Source organism: Penicillium pulvis, assembly GCF_028828015.1.
Source record: "Penicillium pulvis strain IBT 33274 chromosome Unknown contig_10_segment0_segment0, whole genome shotgun sequence".
In the NCBI taxonomy this organism is placed as follows: Eukaryota; Fungi; Ascomycota; class Eurotiomycetes; order Eurotiales; family Aspergillaceae; genus Penicillium; species Penicillium pulvis.
This window is the reverse complement of record NW_026643071.1, coordinates 654,621-673,735: the sequence shown is the minus strand read 5'-3', so window position 1 is coordinate 673,735 and position 19,115 is coordinate 654,621. Positions and strand designations below refer to the sequence as shown.

The following is a 19,115-nucleotide window of genomic DNA, read 5'->3' as shown; positions in this document are numbered from 1 at the left end:
GCCTTACCCCATCGAGCGAGCGATCGCCGTTGTGGAAGTGAAGAAAAGCTCCTGACGACTTGCACGTGCTAGCAAGATGACGACCAACGGACCTGACTCCTTCCCTTTTTTCTCTCTCTATGCATGATTGGTTACACCAAGGGATATCGCAGATCGTGATGGCGTCGAACTTTCTTTGTCCTCTGGTCAAAGGTTGCAAATGCAGTGCGGCCAGAGCGTCTGCGGTTAACCGGTCCAGTCATAAGCTTTGTAGGTCATACCATTTGCCCTACCGAGACGTATGCATCGCTGATCTTTGTGGTCGGAGATTCCCCCTCGATATCGGCTATTCAGCATGGACTCCCGTGTATACCCGTGGGTCAATCTGCGATCAGCCTACAAGTGTACCGAATCTCATTGCTTTTTTTGCCTCTGTTAGTCTCATTTATGATGTATCCGTTTTTGAAGACTTTGATTATGCATGGTGTCAATCTATAGATCTTTTGTTTTTTGTAACTCTTTTCCCTAGTTGAATTAAAGCCAAGCCATGTTTCTCCGCGGTTGAAGACACGGTTCCCTGTTTCAGTGCGGCCGGAAGTTCGGTTTGGTGCCGTTGTGAAGTGGGGCTGGTCTCAGGGGTCCAGAGCCGGGACTCTGCGACTTCTCATCTACCGTGGACGATTCATCGAATTGTTGGAAATAGTCCCAAGGCTGTGTAAGTTCAAAGAATTTGAGTTTATCTTTCTTTGATATATGTAGCATGGCTGCATGATCGTCGGGCAATCAATAGTTTCTTTGGTCCTTTGGCAAGCTGCATACTCCGATAGGGATGAGTCAAAAGTACAAGCGCAAGAATGCATCTGTTTGGACAGTCCGCGGCCTCAGACTCGGTGGAGTGGATCACATCACGTTCTAATGGATCAGACAGGTTAGCGGCTCCAACGCCTTGACAGTCTAGGTTTGCGCTAAACGAGCATGTCAAACGGCGGATAGTACCTTGGACTTTGGTGGACCTTGCGCCGTTTACTGCATTGGTATGTTCCCCCTTGACTAGCTTGAAGGTCGCACCAATAATAATCCATCACTTGTTGTACTATCGGTTTAGTCTGGACCGGAAATGATTAGTTGCATGTCGTACCAACCCGATTCCATGAGTTGTCCTCTTTTACGTTTTCTTTGTCAAAAGTGGAGAATGTATGAGTACGATTAGAGATTGTACGATTTCATTTCCCCGGTAATTGCCATTGTGACTGTTTCCATCCCCACTTTCCGCGGCCCTTGAATTCATTCCAACTCTTTCGCGACCTTGATTTTGTTTCTTTGTAGTTTTACTTCTTCCATTGGTTCGTTCATTGGGAAAAGTGTCATTCCATTATATTATATTGGACAAACACCCCTTATTCACCATGGAGAGCGTGGATCTGGTAGTCGTGGGCGCAGGTAAGTTTAAAGCAATGCGCGTCAGGCGCATTGATCCAACAACTAGCGATTGAGCGGTAATCTCACATCTATCTAGGTTGGAGCGGTCTCGCTGCTGTCAAGACCTACCGCGAGGTCAATCCCACCAGCAATGTCCTGTTATTGGAGGCAGCCAGCTCGGTCGGTGGAGTGTGGGCAAAGCACCGTCTGTACAAGGGCCTCAAGTCCAATAACATGCTTGGAACGTACGAGTACAGCGATTTCCCTATGGATGAGGCCACATTTGGCGTGAAACCTGGGGAGCATATCCCTGGTGACGTGGTGCAGCGGTACCTTGTCGCGTACGCCGAGCACTTCAAATTCCTCGATCGCGTTCGGTTGAACCATTCTGTTGAGAGTGCTGAACACAACCTGGATGGATCATGGAAATTGATCGTGTCGCATGAGGAACAATCACTGACGATTGAGGCTAAGAAATTGATCGTCGCGACTGGAATCACTTCGCAGGCTTATCTGCCTACTTTCAAGGGCCAGGAGACCTTCGGCGCACCATTGTTCCACTGCCGGGACATTCTGCAGTATGAAGCCGACGTCTTTAAATCCGGGGAGCGAGTCACCGTCTTTGGTGCTACCAAGTCCGCATGGGATGCTGTTTATGCGAGCGCAACATCGGGCATGAAGGTTGATTGGGTCGTGCGGGAGTCGGGACACGGTCCATGCTGGATGGCCCCGCCATACGTGACTCCACTGAAGAAGTGGCTGGAGAAGCTGGTGACAACACGGCTCTTGACCTGGTTCAGCCCCTGTATCTGGGGTGAAGCCGATGGGTACACTCGTGTGCGGAGCTTCCTGCACGGAACTTGGCTGGGACGGAAGATCGTCGATGCGTTCTGGGGCGTGCTAGCAGATGATGTCGTGCAGCTGAACGGCTATGACAAGGATCCGGAGATGAAGAAGCTCAAGCCTTGGGTGAGCCCATTTTGGATTGCTTCATCACTAAGTATCCTGAACTACCCAACCGACTTCTTCGATCTAGTCAAGAATGGCTCAGTCAAAATTCATGTCGCCGATCTGGACCATCTCTCCGACCACACAGTTCATCTGTCAACAGGCGATGAACTACCCACCACAGCCCTCATCTGCGCTACGGGCTGGCGTTGTACCCCAAACTTGAAATTCCTTCCCGAGGGCATCGACCGCACACTGGGATTCCCTTGGAGCAAAGATCCAATTGATGCCAAAATGGTGGAAGCCGCCGACGCAGAGATTCTGCGCCGTTTCCCTCGCCTCAGCGACCAACCTAACCCCAATCCTAAATATCACCCCCTCGATGAGACATCCGAGGCAGCGGCCCCGCATCCCTTCCGCCTGGCCCGTTTCATGGTCCCCTTGTCAACACTCAATGAGCGATCATTGGCCTTCATGGGTGTCCCTATGACAATCAACACGACCCTGGTGGCCCAAACACAAGCCCTTTGGATCTCAGCATATTTCTCAGATCGATACACACCTACTTCAACCGAGCGCTGCCCTCCCGCTGTCCGCGCATGCTCCGACTCCAAGTCCGAGGATGATTCCGAGCTTGACTTGGCCTGGGAGACGACTCTGCACTCTGAGTTTGGAAAGTTCCGATACCCGGCTGGCTTTGGCAAGCGGAATCCTGATTTTGTATTCGATGCTATCCCGTACATTGATCTCATGCTGCGGGACTTGGGCTTGTCCACGGAGCGCAAGAAGGGTATGCTAGCACGATGCTTCCAGCCGTATGGGACGGAGGATTACAAGGGCTTGGTGGATGAATGGAAATCCAAAGCATAAATTTGTTCCCTCCTTTTCTTTCGATTTTGTTTTCCTTCGCGCATCCCGCGATATACCCCGATGTTCCATACAACAATCCGATATGGTCCTCATTTGGTTGATGTCTACCTTGGCACCAGAGACTTGCTCAACAAATCGATCCTGATATAGACTCAACTCAATCTAATCGTGTACAATCCTATATACAACTCACAAAACAATACAATCCAAGCTTTCCCGGGCCAGAATATCCTTGGAATCTCCATGTACAAAAACAAATATGGATACAGATATCCCCAAAAATATACAATTACTCAACCAAAGCGAACTGCTCAAAAACAGCAACTCCACTCCCAGCATCCGTCACCATTCCCTCAGTGTCGACAACACTCCCCACCAACTCCCCAGACCACCGCATATAGTACTCCCCATCCCCAGTAACAAGCGTGACAATCGTAATATTAACCTTCAACCAACCCTCCTCACCCAAAGAAGCCTCAATGGTAAACCCGTCCGGAATATCTCCTGCCTGAGGCGGATATCGTCCCCCAGTCGGATTGGAAGTCACATTACCACTCACTGGACGAACTGTGAGGAGCGTAGTGTCACACGAAGATACAAGGACCTGGTCATCTCGAGCGACGTAGCTGCTCGTGTAGGTGATGTTGTCCATTGCGATGGCACTGAACCAGACTATAGAGTAGTCTCCGATGCGGCCGTGGCCCCAGTACCAGTTTTGGACGCTTTCTGTGAAAGGGAGATTTGACCAATTCTATTGCTGTGAGTATGTGTTCGCTGGTAGAGTATATGCATAATTAACGAAGAAACTGCAGCTGCAGCTATATCTTTCAAGTTGCATAAAATGTGCAGCGCATAATGAAATGAAGATCTCAACTGACCTTATCATGGTACCCGCGTCCCTGGAAACTCAATGTCGATCCCTTAATATTCATATCCACAGTGGCTAAAGCATCCGGAACAAGACTCGCCCAACCAATATCCGGCATTATCTCTAATGTCGATGTACTTTCCTGAATACCACACGGTAAATGAGGTTTATGTTGCTTCAAGAAACTTTATGTTAGCCGCTCATCCATTCATTCTCTATTATACTCAAAACAAAAGCATGAAAAGTAAAATAACTCACGGAGCTCAACGAAAACCTTCCATAGACACCCATTTCCTCCGACGCAACAACAACACTATACTTCGAATCCTCATCTCCAGCAACCCACTGAAACCCACTCCCATCCCAAGCACCAGAGCCCTTCCCAGCCGGCCCCTCTTCAACAACAGCTAATTTCGCAGGAACATACTCCTGAAACACGGATCCATTCGCAAACGCCGCCCACAGGTACGCGATCAACACAGACGATTCACTAGAATCTAGCCATGGAAATGCGCTCGCTGCGGACGTGAATAGGATGATCGTCAAGGACTCTGCTGGAGTTGTTGTTGAGACGGCATCGAAGTACCACCAGTCGAAAGACGTGGAAGTCACTTTTGATATTTGGGGGCTGTCTAGCGCGAGGATGGAAGTGTCTGAGAGGGTTTTGTTTGGGGATGCGATGTTGAAGCGGGCGGTTGCAGTGCCGGTTTGGATTTTGCTAGGAATTCGGTAGGTGGTTTCTTTCTGGCGGGGTGGATGGAGGTTTGGATTTGGAAGGAAATTCGCGTGTGGATGAGATGGGATTGCATATGTTTGGATCAGGAGTGTTAGAGATATAAGTCCTGTTAGGAGTTGGTTTAGGAGTCTTTGATACATTTTCTCAAGATGATCGGATGATATAGATCGGGGCTCGGGTAGGTGGGAGCTACCCTGGTATATAATACGTAATAAGGTAGTATGAAAGGCAGGGGACAAAAGTCGGAGTAACAAGCTGCCAGTAGGGATAATGGCACATATTAGTACCTCTAGTAGGGGTCCTTGAAGCCATGGCTTGTAAAAGTCATTCTCCTGGGCCCGTTCTTGGCTGATGACTGTCGTCAAAGACTGGATCATCCTGTTTAAAGTTTTTTTTACCGAGACTGGAAACGACGTTCTTTGTCAGGTATAGTATAGACAAATCAATTACAGGGCGTCGTGCTGCCATGCATGGGGCGAGTATCAGCCATACGGGTGAGGCGCTACTAAACCGCCCACTTCAAGGTCCAAGAGGACCTTGGCGGCAAAGATGAACAAAGAAAGACGGCGATAAATTACGGTTCTGGCTTAAGGGATTCTTGATATTGTTGTCATTGTCTTATAGTAATATCGAGCCGTGGGTCATCTGTCTAGCGTGCGTCAGGGAATTAAGTTGATGTGGTTGTATTATGGATGCAAAGAAGAAATCCAGGGCTTATAAGCATGTTTGGAATTGTAAGTAGATGCTATCCATTATGGGAACATTCATGCACAGTTGTTATATACCAAACACCGAGTCCAACTCCCGGCAAAACAATCAAACCGGGCTCGCTTGTAAATCAGAAAAAAGAGATCAGTACACACGTCACACGTCAGGCTCAGAAACAATAATCAAACAGTAAAAAGAAGACCGTCCCAATATGCCCATGTCAACACACCCTTCGCCAGCGCGAAAATAAACAGCACAAGAACAATCAAAAGTGGATATAGACCTCACCAACTCCTAAGCCGCTGTAGTTACAGGTCCCCTTTATCCTTCGCCCCGGATATACATACAGAGATTAGGGCGCGTAAATAAGGGACGACGAAAATGCCACAGGGATGCAGAAATATAGTGGTACGGGTTAAACTCGTCCGTTGAGTGTGGGACTGCCGTCCTCACTTCGTTCGCCTTTGATGGTGTCCCCGGTTTGGTTGTTGTTTCCGTCGGAATCACCATCCTTGCCGCAGCCCTTGACCAGGATGTGCCGCTGTAAATGATTAGCCGGAGCTCTGGATAGTCTTAATCTGTAGAGTTGGATTACATACCTTGAGCGCATCTTTCCGCGAGAAGCTCTTGTCACAATGGGCACAGGGGAAAGGCTTCACCGCCAAATGAATTCGCTTGTGTCGCTTGAGATCATGGTTGCGGTTGAAGCTTTGTGGGCATTGATCGCACTTGAACGGACGATCTGGGGCTGGCGCGGGTAGACCATGAGGTGGCGGGTGACCTCCATAGAGGTGCTGGGTATTTGCCACATGACCGCTGTTGAATCCAGATAAATATCCCGGCTGCATACCCCCCATCATAGCCATCGGACTGTTCGGGCTGTGGACGTTGGTCATCACGGGTCCGTTCATCGCGGGAAGGGAGTAAGAGGGCCAGGGCTGGCGTGGAGGATAGCCCATGTGCGGTTGACCTGGCGGACTTTGAGCGGGCATCCTTCCTGAGTGGTTCATTCCAAGTCCTCCGCCTCCCAGGGACGGCGCAGCGTAGATGGGAGAAAATCCAGTCTGGTGAGGGCTCAGATGCGGTGGAGCGCCATATAGTGAAGGATGTTTGGGTGCATAAGGGTCATTTGATGGCAACGGTGCGGGAGATGTGGCGTGCGCCGATGAATATAAAGCCATAGTGGCGGGGTGTGAAACGTGGGGCGGACCACTGGATGGTGGTGCGGGCAACCCTTGTTGGAATGAAGCTAATGACGGCGCCTCAAAAGGTTGGTGATGTCCGTCCGTCACGGGAGGAGATGTCACGTTGTGACGGCCTACAGTCCCCGGGGAATAGGCCGGGCGTCCCTGATAGGCTGCGTGTACCCCAGAAGCCCAAGCCTGAGTCGCGGATCCCGAACCTGGAGCGCCGTACGGACTATTTCCTGGCCAATATGTTGGGGGCAGCTCGGAAGCTCCCGCAGATGACAAGTGGTGCCCGGGGTGGATAGTCTCCCCCGACTGGTTTGTCGCGGGTGGTGTTAGGAGATTCCCCACGCTCACGTTGGCGGGTGGATGCGAGACTGGGGGGTGGTTCTGAAGAGTCGAGAATTTATTGGCGACACCTCCGGGCAATCCAAACTGCGGTGGCGGAAGCTCAAAACTCGGCAAGGTCGGGGCTGCAGGTCGTCGATTCACCAATGGCTGAGTGGCCAGCGCATCCAACGCCGTCCCCATGGGAGCGGGAACCGCGAGAGTTGCCAGGTTGACGGTGTGATTATTCGGGCCGTAAAGATCGGAGTCGGGTAAAGATGAATGGAGATGGATCGGGATAGTGGCAAAAGAATTTTCAGGATTCAAATTCCAGTCTCGACCACCAGAAAGGGCCCCCGAAGGGCTCGAAGGATCCAGGAGGGGCGAGTGTCGATCGCTGGGTGTTGCGATCGTAGAGTGGAGCAACAGTCGAAGACTCGAGTCGATCTCAGCTGTTGATGGAGTTTGGCAGTTGGAAATTGATGATAGGCTTTTTGGAGGGGAGGTAGAGGAGATAGAAACGCCTTAGTAGATGGCGGATCTCGAGGGGCGTCAGCCCGTGAAGACTAACGGATTAGAGAAGTTGAAAGTTGACCAGCCCGCGCGACATGGGGTGGGAAGATTGTCACGGTCGACGTAAGCGCGGAAATGGCATGGTATCGGGGATAGTGCACGATAATGCAAACACGTGTAACGAAGAACAAAAGCTTCGGTGGGGGGGGGAAACAGTCAAGATAAAGAAAACAGCCGTGGCGTTGGGGGAGGCGTAAAGGCAAGCGCGGGGGGGGGGAACAGGTAATTATAGTATAAAAAGGCCGGACCAAATGGTAAATAACCAAATAGAAAGGCCACGGTCGACTTGGGTCTGGGCCAAAGCGTGGGGAAGAACGATGCGAAGACTCCAGAAGATGAACCAGAGAATAATCAAATCGCGGTCAATAATAGCGAAATATGCCAAAAGTGGATTTTAATCAAAAATCGATTTTTTTTTAGTTTTTTTTTTTTTAATGAAAAAAGGAGGGAAAAAAGGCAACGTGGTTGACAGGCCCTAAAATCAAGTTCCCCTAGTGTCCTGTCCCCGGTTGGCCGTTCCGAGCTTTAGGAATCGAGATCGACTTGTATCACTCGATCTGATCGCCACTTGAAGATATGAGAGATGAAAGAGAGAATGAAGGAAGAATGAGACCGTTTGACAGTCCTGCCTCCCTGCAGTTAGGTTGATAGATAAGCTAGTCTCGTTTTTTCCTTTCTTTTGATATATACGGTACTTTGGGAAAATCCTATAGATTTATTATTAAACTCGTACATATAGGTGGGAAGGGAACCGAGGGAAAAAAAAAAAATAAGTGGGGAGGGAAGTACTCCGTAGAAAGAGAGGCTCCTTGCGTCCCGACTGATCGCGTGAAAAGGAAAGACAGAAAATTAAATCAATTAAAAATAAATGAAAAGGGATCTAGCGTAGGGACTTCCGGAGAGTAAAAAAAAAGAAAGGAAAAAGGATTGGTTCTAAGATGAATTTGGATTCTCATCCGGTAATCTATCAACTCACCTCTCTATCTTACCCCCTTTAACATACTTTAATATTGATATGGTCAAGCAGAAGATTATATCCCATTCGGCATTTGGCGAGATTCCTGCCCAATGGGGCGCATGTCAGAAGCAGAACGCACGGACTAGGTCGGAATGACTAGAATACGAGACGATGGGGGTCTGGAGCGTCCGGCGCGTCCCCGGGTAGAGGCAAGCGAGCTGGGCCGTTGGTGATTCGTTACCTTCCCGGCGCGCTAGACCCAATTCCCGAATGTAGTTTAGCTGCGAGAAGAAAAAGAGGGGCTAACATGCTCCGGGTCACCTGCAAAGCGAAGAACTAAAGTAACTAAAAGAAAAAAAAAACCCCCTTTCAGCCCCCACCGAGGGATCAAAAATACCAGAGAATTAATATATCTATGCTCATCGGTTAGCGAGAAACGGCAAAGGCATACATGTAGAAAAAAAAAATACAAATCAAATTTAAAAAGAGGTCTAGAATAAGAAACACAAAAGAGGGTCCCCCCCGGCAGATATTGATTAAATCTGTTTAATTTCTTTCTTTTTTTTTACGGAGTCGGTCAACCCCGGACTCGGTTGTAACTATCTCTTTCACACACCCAGCGTGAGTTTTTCATTGGTTCAGCCGTCGGAGAAGTCCCTAGGAACGGGAATATCTGTAGCGTGGTCAAGAGCGTACCAAGGGTACCAACTTTGCACCAACGAAAGGCCCAAACTTATTTTGTGCGCATCCATTCCCCCGGGACCGGTCTCCTTACGATACTCGGGAAATAACCACAAACCTAGGGCTTAGAGCTTCTAGCTTTAGTCTCTTCACCTGCACATTGGCGCGTGCGATCGGGGTGGCGCTCGGAAATGGCACCGTGATAAACTCCACACGAGTCAAAATCATATTGACTTCGCTTCCATGGGACCAGCATGGGCGCCTCCCTATCAACCAATAGAAGGGGAATCCTTCGTTGGTCCCCGAACAGCACAGACTCCTGACAGATGCTTATGAAATCGGGGGCGAAAAGAGCACGGGTACAGATACATGCCCTGTCGATCCCTGCTCAACATTCATAGACAAGGAAAACGTACCGAAGTTCATGAACTTAGAGAGATAAATAAAAAGTAAAAAGTTAAAAATGCAAATGCAAATGCAAAAGCTCAAAGTGAAGTTCAGCTGGATGGACATACTCGTACTGGAAATTCTCAGATGAAACTCCTCCCCCCACTCACCCTTAAAATTGAAGAAAACAACCGAGATTGATCCATCGGATGTTCCGGACACATCCGTTGTCTCTAAAGCACTATGTCTTCGCTTCTACTGACTACTGCATTCTACCGCATCGGATATCGCGATCGGGTCCGCATTGACTCCTTAGTCTCCCCGCCCCCGGTCTAGCTCATAATCCTCGAAGGGGGAAGCATGTGAGGCCGATACTTTCCCTTTTACCACGGTCACATTCCAAGGGTAATCCTATGATAAATATTAAGGGTAAAGTCTAGGGCAAATTTTAAAACGAATTGCCTCCGTGCTTTGTTCCCGAAGGAATTGTAATGGCACATACTTACACTAGTTCCTAGTTCGATCCGCGCGTACTCCGTGGTGGACCCCCAATCGAGACAGGATAAGACGGAGATTTCGGACACTCGGAAGCGCTAATGATAAATCGTAATGAAACTAGTATCTCACATGAGCTTGAGACATGCAAAATGAAATCAAAAATAATAAGACATTGGTGATAGACAAGACTTGATGCACTGCACACTGCACAGCCCCTCCGGCAAGAAAGGTTGTTCATCTCGACCTTCTAGACCACTCTTTCTATTTTTCCCCCCTCCCCCTTCAAGAAAAATAAAATTGACTCCCCTAGGACCCTCATTCTAATCCGTTTAAACCCCCTCTCGGGACCACACTGCGCGCTGTGGTTCGCAGCCGATTTGCTAGACAGCCCCAGTCTCATGCAAGGCGGCTCCCGTCAAAATGTGACAGTGCGAGTGGATCCACCAAAGCTGTTCTATCCAGGGCTCGAGCCATGCGATCGTCGCCTGCGTCGGTTCCTGCCGGTTGTGGCTGCGCGGTTGGCGTTCACCGTGGGCCTTGAAATCAAGAATTGATCCCTGGGGTTGAACGGTGATCGACTCCAGGGCATCCAGGGAGGGTAAAGCCTAAAAGATGTCTCTCGGGAGATCTACGTCCATGAGGAGAGGGTCTAATTCTGTTCTGCAGGGCTGAGTTTGAGTGGGAATGGGGAGAAACAACACCTATGGACGGTTGTTTTCTTTTTCGGTCTCGCTCCCCGAGCTCGCACCCCTATACCTTATCTAATCGTTCTGTCCTGTTATGTGCGTTCGGCAGATGTATTTGAGCCCTTGTTTTTTATTTGATCCTCTATTTCTGGTCCCGAGGAGGCTTTTGCACTAGGAGTTTTTGGCGTTAGTTTATGTTGATTATTGCCTGCTATCTTTGTTTCAGATTAGGTTTTCTAGGCCTAGATTCATCTTGAGGCTGGATCCAGACTGGATCGACGTGATGTATCGTCTACTATACGGAGTACATCGATAATGAATACGGAATACGGATGGTCAGTGGATAGGCAAGTGGCAAGTGGCGAATAGCAAGTTGCGAAAGTATGACACCTTGAGCCGCGATACCTATCATATACCCGTGGGTATGTAGTTGGATCTAAACAGCCTTGGGGTTGTACAGTAGTGCAACCGAAGCTGACTGACTTAGTGACTTTAATGCATATGCTGAACATCTATTCGGGATGTATCATTCCCTTTAAGAAGGCTGCTCTCTGAAGCCGTGGAAGAGGGAGTCTGAAAAAGATCTCAACTTGGATGCTTGAGTCGGCTATACGCTTTCCCCAACACAACTTTGCAAACCACCTTGCACGATCGCAAACCACCTAGATCGATCAGAATAGTGTAGCTTTCTCTGTGGGGTATCTTGCTGCTGTGTGCAACGTTGCATTTCAGCTTTCAGTGCATCTATGGATGTTTTCAAGTAAGGGCATGTGGTGATAGTTGATCGGATCGATCTATATATACCCCGTACCTCGGCGAGATTACGATGCGACCGTAGATAAAATGGACATTCAATTTACGTTACATATATGTTAGCTCTGAAGTACATTACCGAGGCCAATAAATATGACATAACTCAATACACTCTGGATCATCATCTGAAAGACAAGCTTGCATGGATATTATATCTTAGAACATCCATGGATTGTTCATTCACGGAATGTTTTGAATTGCCGAGCTTAGTTCCGATGACGTCGATTCGGCGGGGTTCTTCAAAACCCTCCTTCTACTGAGAAACTTCTCCTCCCCAGTTACCAAAAGCTTGAATTTCAAATTGTAAAGTGAACTCCTTGATTCAATCGCAATTTATTTGTGTTCTAACAAATAACCATCTGAAGCCTTTCGCACCAAAACGCCTTATTTCACAACCTATCCACTATCGGCAATCATGTCTGGAATTAGCAAGGCTTGCTGCTCGTTCGTCGACACCTTCTGAACATGGGATTGGTTAACGGTGGCTGACTCTCTATAGTATCCCCCCTGTCGTGTCCAAAGGATACCAGGCCAAGGGCTCCTACCAGAAAATCAATGGCATGAAGACATGTAAGCCGAGGCCGACACGACACGACTCAGATCAAAGGCTAATCTGACCAATGCAGACGTGACTGGCCCCGAGACCGCGACCAAAGCCATCCTTGTCGTATACGGTGAGTTATTATGCGAAGTCATCAGACACCAGAGTCGCAAGCTAATTGTGGATTGGCTGTCCAGATATCTTCGGCTTCTTCGACCAGACCATCCAGGGTGCCGATATCCTGGCCCACTCTAACGAGCAGAAATACCGCGTGTTTATGCCCGACTTCTTCGAGGGCAAGCCCGCCGATATTTCGTGGTACCCGCCGACCACTGACGAGCACAAGAAGCTCCTCGGCAACTTCTTCCAGAACCAGGCCGCCCCGCCCCTCCACCTCCCCAAGCTTCCCGAGATCGTGTCAGAGGCCAACAAGCTGGCCCCCAATGGCGGATTCGACTGGTCTATCCTTGGATTCTGCTGGGGTGGTAAGATCGCGGCGTTGTCCGTTGCTGGCGATAACAAGATTTTCAAGTGCGCCGCTCAGTGCCACCCCGCCATGGTCGACCCCAACGACGCCAAGACTATTAAGGTGCCTTTCGCCATGCTCGCTTCCAAGGATGAGCCCCAGAGTGATGTCGATGCTTTCAAGGCCAATCTCGTCGTCCCTAACCACGTTGAGACCTTCTCGACTCAGATTCACGGCTGGATGGCTGCCCGCTCTGACCTGGAGGATTCTGAGGTGAAGAGCGAATACGAGCGTGGCTACAAGACCCTGCTCCAGTTCTTTGGCCAGCACGCGTAAGAACTGCTACCCATATCAAAAATAATTTATCAGGGTAGTTGATGCAATTTAGATCCCCTGTGCCAAAGAATCGTCTGTAGTTCTGCACGCTATGCGGACTGTAGAGAGGGTTAGCTCTTGAGCTCAGAAGATTGATATTGGACTTTCACCTAGCCGTTCACTGTATATAGCGCAATCTAAGAATTGATGGTTTTGGTTACTTTCCGTCATTAGTGCTCCAGATAACCAAATTCGGGTGATCCCCGCTTTCATTGCCGTCACCCGTTGCCAGGGATCCGCCACAAGCCGAGTGACCCGAGATCAGCGCTCTAGGTCTAGTGCTTATCTGCAGCTACATCATCTTTGGAGCTTTGCATCTTTCCTGATTCTTTCACCATTACTCGCGACATAAATTCATGATTCATGTCCTATGCGTGTCAGCGCATGCCAGGCACATGCTTTAGCCTAGACAAGCATCTCGTCTAATGACGTTCCTCACTAGTCGTCGCCGTTCCCAATCAGAGGTCGCATCGCCTGACTCTGTGCAGGAACCGGCGACTGATTCGGGCTCAGGCATTTTCCATGGCTTGTTTCGAAGGAAGAGTGAGAGCTTGCTAAAATCAGATTCGTCGAGGCCGAAACCTGGGACATTGGTACGCTTGGCACTTATGTAGATGGTCGCATTGGGAAATCGACGGCACAAAGGGACGAAATCGCTAATCGTGATTACAGAGCCGGGGCCCTGTCCCCCGAATTGATACCAGTCAGTCCAGGCCTGACAGGGGTCGCGAAAGTAGCCGACATAGCGATCGCTCACGCTCTCACTCTGGATCCTCAGCTCCTAGAACGCCTGGAACTCCAGAGCCATCTTCTGCTGTTTCGCATGGTGAGCCGAGGCAACCGAGCAATATCCAGGATTATTTGGAATTCCGTCTTGATGAAGCGGCCAAGCTCAAAGATGGACAGTCACCAGATAAGGCGGCTCTCACGAAAAAAGATATCAAGGCTATTTTCTCTGGAGCTCCCCATTTCTTGCTCGAAAGAGGCAAACATGGTCGCTTTTACCCGCAAGTCATTTTTCCCTGGGATGAACATCATCCACCTATTCTTCGCATGCTAGATCGCAAGCCGCTGCCTCATGCTTCGTTCACCCTTTGTACTCTCCATGCGCATTTACCAGTGCCAGATGACTGGGCCGTGAGGGGCGGTGTTCCTCTACACCTACACAGCTGGCAGCGTACTGGAGGGTTCAAAAGAGCTTCATTCGATGTGGGCGTCTTTGAGGTACCAAACATGTTGGCCAACAACGGGAGAGAGCCAGGGACTGTCGGGTACCGACATTTCTTGGAATTCGATATCGCTGATATGAAACGGTATTCCGGGCGTCTCGAGCCTAGGGTAGACCCGGAATTCCAGCGACTCGGGCAACTTCCTGCTACTGAAGCGTTTGGGCTGATGGATGGCTATAGCAAGCCGTACTCGCAGTGTCTCAGTGGTGCTGTGCTTGACCGACACCAACTCTTTCGAGAGGGACCTGCTGCGTGGAAGCGTATTGGGGTACGAGATATCAATCTTCGGACTCTGGTGCAGCGCTTGACACACTTGCGACAATTGCGCTTGAAAATCCTCATCGATGGATCGACGATGACGGTTTTGGACATAGAAACGTCTCATGAACTACATACAATTTTGCATACCCAGTTTCTGTATCCTCATCCTCCACCCGCAGACCTGATGCCAGGGCATCCGGAGAGTCTCAAATCACAGATCAAGACATTGACGACTGTCCTCGCCACACGCGGAGCATGGATTGATTTCAGTCTCCCAGAGTGGCGTGTTCGAGCTGGCCAGATTCTATGGGAAGCACCCCCGCACGCAGACGGAGACTGCTTCAATGAAAGCGAAACCGGTTCATCACAAAAACCATGGATGAATCCAGGTATGGAACGAAAGTGGCTCCTGGTTCAACTGTTACTTGCAGCGGAGCTCCTGATCCGTCTCGATGCGTTTGTTCGCAGGGGCATGTTACACGACCCTCACGGCGGTCTGATGACAATGCAAGAACTCGAACATTATGACAGGATGCGAGAGGGAAAAGTAAACTGGGATCTCATTGTTGCGCGGCGATTCCTCGACAATCTTGATATTGCTTATGGTTCGACTCCAGCTGAAGCTTCACCAGTTGGCACCCCGTCATCCGCACCATCCGACAAACCAACCAAACATCGCTTTTCGTTGCTTGAGTCTATCAATCGTCGCCTCACGTCGTCCACTGAGCCTGATTGCCGTTCAGCATGGCAATGTCACATCAGTTCCCCGCATATCCGCCAGCAGTTGGAAGGACTCTGTGTCTTTGCGGAAAACATTGGATGGCCGGATATCGACACACTCAAGACTACTTTAGAACAGAAACTCCGCAACGGCAGCCAGGCTTTAACTTTTCCCCCAGTCGAAACTGAGGGACATCAACCAGCATCGGAAAAGACAGCAAGCAACCCTGCAGCCGCAAGAGCGGTGCAAGAAGACATGTACACACGAAGCCAGTCTAGACGGTGCATCAAGCTGCGCAGTCCCTGCATAGAAGATGATGATCCGCATGCATCCGAGACTCTAGGCTGGATCTCTCGAACCTGGTTATCAGGGTTTGTCATACCCGGCGAAGGAATAAGCCACCTCCTGATCGGTACATTATTGGAGAACGACACCAACGCAATCGAGCAACTAGGACCGACAGCCAATCTCTACGGCGGCTTTATATACGGCAGCCGCAGCTGGTGGAGCAAGGCATGCATCGTCGGCCGTGTCTTGTCGGCTTTAGATTGTGCCCAGACCTGTATGGGATGGGTCGGCAGTGACGTGCTTCCCCGCGATGTGAATACCATGAACCCATTGGATCCGGGCTGGTTTGAGGTCCCGGTTCAGCGGTTTGAGGCCCCAGTTCAGCGGGTGTCGCGCACGGGTTCGGCTTCAGCCGCGTGCCGTCCTCGTATCAAGCAAGGAGGCAGGCTTGCACTGGATTCAACCCCGCTCGGCACGGGTGATATCAGTGCTGATGCTTTTACGTTGCCGGTTGATCAGCCTGCTACGAGTGGTTCCGCGCCAACCGTGAGGCTAGAGGCGCTTATTTTGCCTGTGCATACGCCTCGACGGAGGAATATCATTAAGAGCGATGAGGCTTCTATCTCTTTTGCTCTTGAGATGGAATCTGAGTCTAAATCTGAATCTAAGGCTCCAACTACGGTTACGTTGCCACTCAGGTACAATGTGCGCTTTATATCCGGCCATGAATGTCGTCCACCACTCGGCTTCCTATCCCATCACCAGGACAAAGGTGACAAAGCAGAATCCTCAGAGTGGAGTGGGTTCAAACGCCTACCAGGCCATCCACTGCATCGATCATATACATACAAGAACGTCTCTCTCGAGTCCCTGCCTCAACAACCAGCCCCATCGGCCAACACAGATGGACCCCATGAGGTCATCGTGATTGATGCGCGCGGATCCCGAACCAAGGAGACGTTCGTCCGAGCCTGGTGCGCGTCAGTAGGAAGTCACGCGTTAATCGGTCGCGTCGGGAAAACATGCATCGCATGTTGTGTCCGAGAAGCACGTGCGATCAATGTGCAAGTCGTGGTTCGAGTAGGAGACTACTAACATATCAAGTATGTGTAGTAAAGATGTCGTCATCACACGAGCACGTTGCTGCAATCTTGGCAGATATCTGAGATGATCGCGATCTGCAGATGTACAAATGTCATCATACCGTTTAAGGCGCCGCGCATCAAAGCTGTAATAGGAGGTTGAAGATCATTGCAGAGGTCGCGTGGCGTTTACTCTTTGTAATTAGCATCGGTAATTAGTTGCCATTGCCGGTATAGCTCGAGGTTTCCGTAAGATAAGTAGTCGAAGATAAGTAGTCGAAAGCATGGCGGTATTCAGGAGTTGCCCGAGTGCCATGTACATCACCGGGGAAGAAGTTCGGCTTTTGATCGGGATTCGCCATTTCCACGCAACCGAGAGGAGCCCCCTTTCCCAACATCCCAAAGATTTTGCGGCTTTTTCTGCAATGCTGAAATTGCATAGATAAAAATAATACGCGAGCAAAAAGGAAATGAGGATGGAAAATAAAATTAAATAAAATCTCACGGGCACAGCCACGGTCGGAAGTTTGAAGTCAGATACCACCTTCTCTTTCTGCTGGACACCATGGAGAGCAGTCCACAATCCCAGCTGTAGGGTACAGCCAAACCAAAATCCCCCCAGGGTATGCTGATAGGGCGAACAAGGACGCCCCAGCTGAAAAAGGAAATTTTCAATCCTGGATCCGATTTCTTTTTTTGAGGGGATTTTTTTGCTGATTTTCTTGGGAGGACGCGTAAGGCAGGTTGCAGGTTAAAGAGGGAGACCCATGGAGAGGAGCCCATTCCTTTAATAGGTTAAGGGCCCGAGGATGGTGAAACAACCGGGGAATTGGTTTGGAACCAGTGAGGTCCCTGCATCTGGGGTCCACCGGGAGTGGGAAAGTCGAGACTCTGAGATCGGGTTTCCCACCGGGAGATACCTCCGTTGAACAGTGAACGGTACAGGGTGGTGTTCTGGTTGGGGTGATGGTCAGGAGATCAGTTGCTTATCGGTATCCTCTACCTTCCTTGATTTGCTCTCTAACTTCCAAGGTTGAACACGCAAATATTCATATGCGGATGTTGTTTTCTCCGCAAATACTGTACAATGGATTGTGGATGTCTAAAACCCCCCCCACGGATTAAAGAGTTATGTACATAGAAATAAATTATGGTGGGGGGGGTTGGGAGGCCAAAATGTCTCATTTTCGGGTGTTTCGCTACCTTTTCGGGTGGGCTTCCGAGCTGTAGCACTTTATAGTCAAGACTCGACAGAAAAAAAGTGTTCCAACGAAGTATACAGTAGGGCTTAGGGGGAAGCCCGAATTAGGACAAGTTCCGGAGTACATCTGCCTTTACTTGAGAGATGTCGGTGACGGAGTCCGGGATGTGCGCAATGCAAGCCCTGTCGGCAGTTGAAAAGGCAGAAAACTTGGTTGCCTGCTAAACCACACCGGGTCTAGCGAGGGGGTCAATGTGAATCCCACGTCAGACCGGACAATTGGTGATTGGAAGCGACAAGACACAAATCAATCAAAATCCAAAAAATCGCGGATCCAACCGAAAGGGATAAAGTGATTAAATACTAAAAGCGATATAGTTCCAAGGATGAAAAACGTTATGTTTCACTTCAATCTTAATGTCTAAATTTTAGATTCTTGCGAAACAGAGATCTGAGTCAGCCTTGGACCCTTGTTTCATCCAACCAAAAGCCGATCGCACGTTGCCCAATCGCCCAACCGAAGCCGAACTTATGCACAGATACATCCTAGACCCATGCGATCGGAGCAAAAGTCTCTTTGTGTACAATGGTACAGTGCACAGCCGAGTGGAGCATCCTATTTCCGCGCTACTGCCAGATCTAATCGCGTGCTTGTCAACTCGCCGCGTCAACACATGCAAATGCACCCCGACCTTTTTTCTTTACCCAACTGCAGATCCAATCGCTTTTTGGTTTTCGGATCCGATTCTTGACGATCATCCACCAGATGCGTGTTAGAGGTGATATGCTGCGGGGCCAGAGCTGAGCACGGAGTCTCGAGAGCAAAGAGCGGTCGAGCGCTGAATCGTCGTTGAGTTGTTGCTGTATGGCTTTTAGCAATGATTGGTTCTCAACGACTTCATACGAGCAAGGTCGTGTCCACAAAAAAGCCACGCTGGTGGTGACACGTTCCTATGGACAGTAATTGCCCCTTTTCTAGTGATTGTCTCTTTCATTTTCTCTTCCAGCTTGATCCGCTCCACAGAGGCGATAGAGGGGTTGATCCCTCACCAAGATTCTCTATGTAGTCTTGATCGCTTATGATCGTCTCAAGGCCCTCTTTTTTCTCCTCTGTTCCTCGTTTTCTAATAAATAATTATTACTATTTTTCGTTGATTTCTCTATTTTTATGCTCCACAACCGACAGAGTGGTTCGTAGAACCTTCCTTTCTGCTCCATTGCTCCATTAGGCATCGCTCATGGAAGCTCGCTTGAGGCTTCGAAGAACAAAAGAATCTTGATCTGGGGCCCATTTCTCGTTTCCGACGGGTGCC

At 49.5% G+C, this 19,115-nt stretch overlaps 4 protein-coding genes across 4 annotated transcripts; 2 read left to right on the top strand and 2 right to left on the bottom strand.

Annotated features, from left to right (window-relative positions):
* Positions 1-1,359: 1,359 nt before the first annotated feature.
* Positions 1,360-3,216, top strand: N7503_000266 (uncharacterized protein; the record flags this gene model as incomplete). Its single annotated transcript, XM_057059827.1, has 2 exons — positions 1,360-1,419; positions 1,496-3,216. The coding sequence occupies exons 1-2, from the start codon at positions 1,386-1,388 to the stop codon at positions 3,214-3,216; spliced, it is 1,755 nt and encodes a 584-aa protein (XP_056926750.1). The 5' UTR covers positions 1,360-1,385.
* A 289-nt stretch (positions 3,217-3,505) lies between these two features.
* N7503_000265 (uncharacterized protein) lies at positions 3,506-4,960 on the bottom strand (the record flags this gene model as incomplete). The annotated part of the gene is made up of 3 exons (XM_057059826.1): positions 3,506-3,967; positions 4,095-4,259; positions 4,343-4,960. The coding sequence occupies 3 exons, from the start codon at positions 4,958-4,960 to the stop codon at positions 3,506-3,508; spliced, it is 1,245 nt and encodes a 414-aa protein (XP_056926749.1).
* Positions 4,961-5,943: 983 nt separating this feature from the next.
* N7503_000264 (putative C2H2 finger domain protein) lies at positions 5,944-7,246 on the bottom strand (the record flags this gene model as incomplete). Its single annotated transcript, XM_057059825.1, has 2 exons — positions 5,944-6,069; positions 6,128-7,246. 2 exons carry the CDS (start codon positions 7,244-7,246, stop codon positions 5,944-5,946), a joined length of 1,245 nt encoding a protein of 414 aa, XP_056926748.1.
* A 4,757-nt stretch (positions 7,247-12,003) lies between these two features.
* Positions 12,004-16,614, top strand: N7503_000263 (uncharacterized protein; the record flags this gene model as incomplete). Its single annotated transcript, XM_057059824.1, has 6 exons — positions 12,004-12,082; positions 12,138-12,208; positions 12,265-12,312; positions 12,377-12,977; positions 13,463-13,613; positions 13,693-16,614. The coding sequence occupies exons 1-6, from the start codon at positions 12,054-12,056 to the stop codon at positions 16,612-16,614; spliced, it is 3,822 nt and encodes a 1,273-aa protein (XP_056926747.1). The 5' UTR covers positions 12,004-12,053.
* Between the last annotated feature and the right edge of the window lie 2,501 nt (positions 16,615-19,115).